General features: G+C 66.3%; 1 protein-coding gene across 1 annotated transcript in view; it reads right to left on the bottom strand.

Annotated features, from left to right (window-relative positions):
- Nucleotides 1-301: 301 nt before the first annotated feature.
- C15H16orf96 (chromosome 15 C16orf96 homolog) overlaps nucleotides 302-7,298 on the bottom strand; it is an 8,280-nt gene continuing 1,283 nt past the window's right edge. The window contains exons 2-16 of the mRNA XM_068908550.1: nucleotides 6,029-6,133; nucleotides 5,653-5,733; nucleotides 4,862-4,948; nucleotides 4,547-4,688; nucleotides 4,143-4,228; nucleotides 3,808-3,918; nucleotides 3,413-3,487; nucleotides 2,846-3,010; nucleotides 2,410-2,528; nucleotides 1,862-1,924; nucleotides 1,679-1,774; nucleotides 1,234-1,396; nucleotides 999-1,098; nucleotides 796-888; nucleotides 302-670 (exon numbers count right to left, since the gene is read on the bottom strand). Coding sequence (XP_068764651.1) covers nucleotides 588-670; nucleotides 796-888; nucleotides 999-1,098; nucleotides 1,234-1,396; nucleotides 1,679-1,774; nucleotides 1,862-1,924; nucleotides 2,410-2,528; nucleotides 2,846-3,010; nucleotides 3,413-3,487; nucleotides 3,808-3,918; nucleotides 4,143-4,228; nucleotides 4,547-4,688; nucleotides 4,862-4,948; nucleotides 5,653-5,733; nucleotides 6,029-6,133 — 1,569 coding nt within the window. The 3' untranslated portion in view covers nucleotides 302-587. The remainder of the gene's footprint in view (nucleotides 671-795; nucleotides 889-998; nucleotides 1,099-1,233; nucleotides 1,397-1,678; nucleotides 1,775-1,861; nucleotides 1,925-2,409; nucleotides 2,529-2,845; nucleotides 3,011-3,412; nucleotides 3,488-3,807; nucleotides 3,919-4,142; nucleotides 4,229-4,546; nucleotides 4,689-4,861; nucleotides 4,949-5,652; nucleotides 5,734-6,028; nucleotides 6,134-7,298) is intronic.

Below are 7,298 nucleotides of genomic sequence, written 5' to 3'. Positions count from 1 at the left end.
GGCCACCAAAGCCTCAGCAAAAGCCGTGCAGCTGCCCCGGCAGCTCCTGCGGCACGGGACGCTTGGTCCCCCGCAGCACGTGCCTCTCGCTGCTACTGGAGGGACCCCAGCGCTGGTGTCACTGTGCCCTGCCAGCCTCCGCTCGCTGTCCCCTGCATCGCGGCTGGGCTGCGTGCACCGCCGGCTTCGCCGCCCCGCCTGGGCTGCTGCCGTTTGGGCTCTGGTCGCTCCCGTGTAGCTCAGCTGGCCCAGGCCCAGTCTCTTGAGGACGCGCCACAAACGCAGGGACCACACAGGGGAGGTAGCTGAGCAGGGAGCATCTTTATGGCTGGCGGAGTCACCCCGCTGCGGCGAGCGGCTGCGAGGGAAGTCCCCGCGGCACTGCCTGGGCCGAGGGGAAGGAGGCCCCGGCAGCATCACCCCCACCGCTTGGGGGGGGGTCTGCAGGGTGCGGGGCCACCTCGCCCCAGGCAGACCCCTCTCGCTGGCAGCACAGCCCTGGCACTCCCGGCCCCGCTGCGTTATTTCCGCTTGCGACAGCGACGACGGGGCCAGCGGGCCGATCTGCGTCCCGCTCCCCAGCCAGCTCAGACGCCTGCCACGTTGCCACCGCCTGGCGCGTGCTGCCGCCGGCCTCCCGAGGCCGGGGCCCTCACCCGCATGGCAGCGCCTACGGTGCAGGAGGACAAATGGCGGCGGTCAGGCAGCGCCTTGCGCGGGGCGCAACAGCCCACTTCCTGCGGGAAGCGCCCCGCGAGGCTCAGGCGGCGGGGCGGGCGGCCCACTGGGACTCACACGAGTACGGGGACACGTAGTGGCTGCCGTACTTGGCGGCGGGGCGCGTCTTCTCTGCGGCCTGCCGGGAGGGAGGCTGGAGGGTCTTCATACCTTCAGGGTGAAGGATGGAGACGTCAGCGTGGAGAGACGCCGCCAACCGCTCAGGCCCGAGCGGGGAAGCAAGCTGGGAGGTAACGCAGCCCCCGGCACTGTCCCCTTACCTGGGAAGTCCCTTTCCAGGGCGACCGTCCTGGTGGTGGCCCCTGAGCACAGCCTGCCCTTGTACAGCACCCCGTTGATGCCCAAAAGGTCCACTTCGGTCTAGAGGAAAGAACATCCGGTGGCGGCAGATGGGCCCCGAGGCTGCGCCTGGCCCGCGGGCTCAGCGGCCTTCCAGAGCGCGGGGCCACGAGGGCGCGTGGGGCCGCAGGGGGACGCGCCGGCCGGGGGGCTCACGTTCTCGGCGGCGAAGGCAGCGGGGTCTCCGCAGGGGCAGACGGTGGTGAGGGAGCTGGAGGCGGACAGCCGCCCGGTGGGACTCGCGGCGCGCGCATCGCCGGGCCAGCGCCGCTGGGCCGCACCAGAGCCCTGGCTGGCCGCGGCGCTCCCTTCGCTCTCCCTTGGGAGGACGGCGCCGGCTGTCACCCACCCACCCACCCCAGGAGCCCACGGCTGCCCAGGGCTCACTGTGACCCCACATCCCAAATGGAGAGGGAAAACACCCCGGCGGGGCTCATCCCTTCACCCCGGTGGGATGGCGGCCTGCAGCGGGCAAGCTGCAGCCTCGCGGCAGGTCCAAACCCAGCAGCGTTCCCAGCGTGCAGGCTGGCAGGGCCACGGCACCAGCCCCGGCGCGCGGCATGAGCCGCCACGGCCCCGCCAGCACCCGGGAGGCCCTCACCTTGCCAACGCTCGGTGCGCCAGGTACTCATAGCCGTTGGCACTGGCCGGCCGGGGCCGGAGGAGCGGGTTGGCCTTTCGGACGGTCACCAAGTGCCTGGGGACGGGGACGCAAACACCAAGTCAGGCAGTGGCCTCTAGTGGAAACGCGGTGTGGTGGCGCGATCCCCGTCCAGCTACTCACGGCCTGGGGACAATTGTCACAGGTCTGTCGCAGGAGATGCACTTCACCCGCTCAAAGAGCTGCCTGCAACACAGGGGCGGCCGCTCAGGACGCGCTGGCAGCACCTCCTCCCCTGCCAGCACGTCAGGGACCTCATGAGGGCCCATGGGTGGCCCACAACCCTTGTGCAAGGTGGGACAGACAGGGTTTGGGAAGAAGCAACCTCCACCAGGAGACCTCCCCCCTGCTCCCCGTGGAGGTGGAGGCTGAGGGCCGCCATCGCCTGCCTTGACCCTAGAGCGAGGTGCCTGGGCATATGGGACGCCCTGCCTGGAAAGTGCCAGGTGTCGGGCCTGGAGGGGCTCCATGCCCAGCCACAGCCAGGAGCCAGCCAGCCCCTCCACATCCCTGTGAGCAGGGTGGCACGGCCCTCTGGACAAATGTGGAGCGCAGGGCAGGACCGGACAGGATGGGACAGGGTGGGATGGATGGGATGGGATGGAACGAGACAGGAAAGGATGGGACAGGACTGGACAGGACAGAACGGGACGGGATCCAGCATCTCTCACCTCTTAAAGCCGGCAGCACTGTTGGCGTTGAAGGGGGGGCACTGGCGCAGGTACCTCTTGGTGAACTTCCATACCTGCTCCAGCTGCACCCGCAGGGGGTCCAACACCATGTGGTCCAGCTGAGGGAGGAGGAAAAGGGGAGACTAGTGGGCTCTGCCCAGCCCAACACTGTCTCCAAGGCAAGCCAGGGCCACTTCTGCCCTGCAGCCCCCGAGGGGGCCCTGCAGGCTCCCTAATCCCTGACAGGACACTGGGGGACATGTGCCCAGTCCCAACATACGTAGCCTTTGTCTCTTGGTACCAGCAGACTCAGGGGTCACCCTCCCCACTCAGCAAGCACGAGGTGGGACCAGTCCCTGATCTGGCCTGGAGCAGGGAGCCTTGATATTGCCCCCATCTCTCTGTCCCCGCCACCCTTCCTGGGCAGTGAGGCTACCTTGGAGTCCATGTCGCTGACGAGCTTCTCCAGGGCTTTCTGCCAGTCCTGGTCCTGCAGGGACATCTTCTGTAGCAGGTCGTGCATCATCTCGCTCAGCTGGGCTATGGCGCTTTGCAGCTCCTCCTGGCTCACTTTGGTCTCCAGCTCAGCCTTGTCTGCTTTCTAAGGGAGGCATGGTGCCAGGGCTGTTCCTGCAGCCCCCTGTCCCTGCCTCTGCCACGCACAGAGCTGCCACCAAGCCCAGGCTGGGCCAGGGAGCTCTGCTACCCATCAGCCTCCAGCCCCAGGGTCGGGCACGCAGCAGGCAGGGGTTGTCACTGCACGTGCTGGGACAGTCCCCACGTCCCCATGCTCTGGCGAAAGGCAGGGTGCCCAGGAGCCAGGGGCAGATCTTGAGGTGGCTTTTGCAGCTCGGGGAAGGGCCAGTGAGGAGACGCCCTTAGCTCCCATCTCCACAGGGACGAGGTACCAAAGAGCCGCGGGGCTCAAGGGGTAAACAGCACCGCTGCCATCTCAGACACGCGGTGCAGATGCCCCAGGGCTCTCTGGGGTGTTTCTACTCACAATGTCCATGCCCTGCTCCAGCAGGGCCTTGTCTGCTTTGCTCACATCCAGATGCTCCACCATCTCGCGCAGGCTCTGCTCGTGGGCCACGCATCGATCAGTGAGTGCCAACCGCACACCCCACTGCTGCCTGGGACACTGCAGTCCACAACCCTCCCTCTGAGCCCGCTGGCTCATGCCGCTCCGGCCCCTGCTCCACTAGGATGGCCCAGTGGCAAAATCGCCGTGTGCTGAGTGTCCCGGTATTGTCCGGAGCCCTCGGCCTGGCAGGGGATGCACCATGGCTGGGGGAAGCTCTCCCGTCCCACAGAGGTGACCGTGTTTCCAGCCCAGTTTGGACGCTAACCCCGGCAGGAGCTGCTCCTCGAGCCTTGCTAAGCATGGGCCATGCTCACCTGGACGTCCTCAGCGTCGCTCCAGAGCCGCTCCGCGGCCTCCTGCAGCCTGGTGCACTGCTCCCGCAGCTGCCCCACTTGGTCCAGCACGTCCTTGCGGAAATCCAGTGCCTGGGGAGGACAAAATGTGATGCCTGGAGAGGGCCATGGCCACCGTTAAGTGCCTGGGCAAAGCAGGATGCTGCTGGGGACGTGGGCTTGCAGACATCTCCAGCAAGGGGCTAGCAGGGGGACCCCAGGATGACATGGCAGCGTGGCCTACAGCGAGCAGGGTGCCATGGCTGCGGCCTCAAGGCCTGCCAGCAGCTCCCACCGAAACCTGGCAGGCCGGGCACCTTCTCTCCTTCGTCCTCCAGGTGCTTTATCTCACTCTGCACCTTCTCCAGTTTGGCAGCTATGTCGTCCAAGGTGCCGAGGTTGGCTGAAAAAGGACAGCAAAGCTTTGTTCCTGGGCTGCTGCCACCGATGCTGCAGGCTCCAGGCATGGCACCATCCCCAACCCAGGTGGCTCCACAGCTGTGGAGGCCTCCTAGCCCTGCCACCAGCCCCAGTGGGCACGGCCAGGCCAAGGGCACCTGTGGGTGCTGGGGGAGAGCCACAGGAGGCAGGGGGCTGCAATCCCTGCTAGATGTGTCCTTGGAGTCCCAGCTGGGACGGTTGAGCCTGTCCTGCGCTGTGCCCACCCCACGGGGGCCGCGGGGCCCAGCGGCACTGCCCGGCGGCGACCGCCTGCGCTCACCGTGCTGCTGCAGCTGGCTCTCCAGGCGGGCGACGCGGGCGCCCATGGCCTCGTGCTGCTCCGGCAGCCAGCTCAGCCTGCGCAGGGCCTGGCGGGCCAGCTCCTGCGTGGCCTCCTGGCTGCGCTCCTGGGCACGGGGTTTCTGAAACAAAACAGCCCCAGGGGTTTGGGGGAAAGACAAGGAGCCCTGAGCTGTCCCAGAGCCCAAGGGCACTGATGGCTCCAGGTCTCTGGGAAGCCCCAGCCGGAAGGCGACTGCCCTGCGAGCCGCTGCGCTCCGGCAGAGGTGCCCTGCGTCCAGGAGTCTGCGCGAACCTCGCTGGTGAGTGCCTCACAGAGAGCGCTCCAGTGCACCACGTTGGCCTGCCGGGGCACGGAGCTCAGCTCCGTCCGCACCTCCGCCTGCAGCCGGGAGAGAAAAGCGAGCTGTTTCACACTTCCTTCAACCTCCCGCCGTCCCCCGCGGTCCCCAGCACCATCCCGACCCCGCAGGTGCCCCGAGGCTGGGTATAAAACTGCCCTGCAGCGAAACCTGCCCGCCTGTGCTCAGCCCAAGGAGCAGAGGGCTGGAAACACGCCCTGCACACATGCGCCGAGGCAGGACGGCCCCCAGGCCCACTGGCTTCATGGATTTTGGCGTGGTCCAGAGAGACACATCCAAAATCAAGTGCTAAATCTGCCCCTGTATGTGCGCTGCTGTGTCCGGGGGTGACACTGCTCTGCCAGCACCCCCAGGCAGGTGGTACAAGAGCAGCAGACGTGGCTGGCGGAACGCCACCATGCCAGGACACAGTGGGACAGCAGTGGATGTCCCCTGTGCCAGGGGTCCCTACTCCACCAGCCAGGAGCTTGACCAGAGAGGGACACAGATCCCATAGGAAGAGCCTCACTGGGCTAGATTCCTCATCCGGACAGGTCAGCGCTGCTCGGTGGGGCTAGGGGAGCCCTCAGGAGGCCTAAATGTGTTTCCGGTATAGATTTGCCAAGATCTAACCCTGGGCAGCAGCTTGGGGACGGTCCCAGCTGGTAGGGTGCTGAGTGCTTCTGAGCAGCAGGCGCTGGAAGGGCCGGCTCGGAGCCCCTCTGCCTGGTGTCTCCCCACTCACCATTTGGTCCAGGAGGCTCTGCAGGAGGTGGCCGTGCTCATCCAGCCGTCCCAAACGCTCTCGCAGATCCTCCGAGCCAGCCTGTCAAACAGAGGCATCAGTGGGGATCAGCATCGGCGGGGATCAGCGTCGGCAGGGATCGGCGTCGGCAGGGATCGGCAGTGCCCAGCCCAGGCCGGCGTTGGGCTCCGCAGCTGCAGGCAGCCTCTGTCCAAAGCCCCAGGCCTCCGGGGCAGATCCCACATCTCCCAGCTTAGCTTTGAGGTGGAAGGGAGCCCGGGTTTGGGACCTCACTCCCCGTCACCCCGCTCCCCCTTGCCATCCGTGCAGGCCCCCCCGCCCCGGGGAGCCCAACCGTTCTGCTCCCTGTATGCACCTTCTGCAAATTGTCCTTCAAGAGCTGCAGCTCCTCCTGGAAGGCCTCGACGGTGGTTTGCAGGGAGCATATGGTGGTGAGCAGCTCCTGCAGCGTGTCCATGGCCTGAGGAACACAAGAGGGCACGGAGAAGCTGGGGTGGCAGTGCCAAAGGAAGGGGTTCATTGCCTGCCCAACACCAAGGAAGGGTGCTGACCTGCCTGCCCTGGGCCTGCTCTCCTTGGCAAGGAGACACGTCCATCCCATGGCACGGTTTGATGTTGGTAGACCTGCCCACCCTCATCCCATGATGGGAGTGTTGCGCTCCCAGGGGTGTCCCCACCTTGCCCAGAGGTGTCCCCACCTGCAAGCCAGGCTGTCACAGCATGGGGCAGGTGCCAGGCGCTGCTGTGGGCTGTACTGCCTCCATCGTGCTGCCCGTGCGCAATGAACAGCGCTCGGGATGGAGGGGATCTCACTGCCTGAGAGGGGGGTGGAGGCTAAATAACGCCAGGTCTCTGCCAGCGTCCACACGTGGGGATGTGGCACGTGCAAAGTCCTTCCCAAGCACAGACAGCCCAGCAGAAGGCTCTGCCCGGGAAGGATCCCCAAAACACTTTTGCAAAGGGATTCCTTCCCGCAGGCGCAGATGTACAAACCAGCGCAGCTCCTGCTGCTACCCTCCACCATCGTCTGCATGGCCAAAGTGCCGCCCAACCGCAACTCTGCCGCCTTGGCCAGCAGAGTGGGAATGGCTCGGCTCGGGGGGTCTGGCCCATTTTGGCTGAAACCCATCCCGCCTTGAAGCCAAATCGGCCAGGCCAGCTCCTGCAGTCATGCTGACAAGTCACGCTTTCTGCAGCGGGTCGGACCAGGCCTCTCGCCCTGCGGCGCGCAAGCGCTTCCCGTGCCAGCTGCGGTGCGACGCCAGCCTGCATCCCCAGACGGCGTCCAGCTTTGCTGCACGAGAGATTCGCGGTTCAGCCTGGGCTGCTGGCTCCGTACCAGGCTCGGAAGCGAGGCTGAGCAGCGTGTGGCAAAGATGCGGGTTTGGAGCGTCTCTGGGACACAGGGGTAAGTCCCAGAGCTGCTGCCACGGCACTGGCCACATCCGCCCAGCCCTTGGGCATTCCCAAGGAGCGGGGCCGCCCACGCGGCAGCTCCCGCTCAGCTCTCCCCAAGAGAAATAAAGGGCGCGTGAAGGGACCGGCATCCAGCTCCAGGGTCCTCACCCCGGCAAAGCGGCGTCACCCTTGCCCTTTGCTTCATAGTTAGGCTCAAAGCCAAAGTC

The sequence above is a fragment of the Struthio camelus genome, chromosome 15 (assembly GCF_040807025.1).
Source record: "Struthio camelus isolate bStrCam1 chromosome 15, bStrCam1.hap1, whole genome shotgun sequence".
In the NCBI taxonomy this organism is placed as follows: domain Eukaryota; kingdom Metazoa; phylum Chordata; class Aves; order Struthioniformes; family Struthionidae; genus Struthio; species Struthio camelus.
The sequence above is the reverse complement of the archived record's forward strand: the minus strand, read 5'-3'. Positions and strand labels throughout refer to the sequence as shown.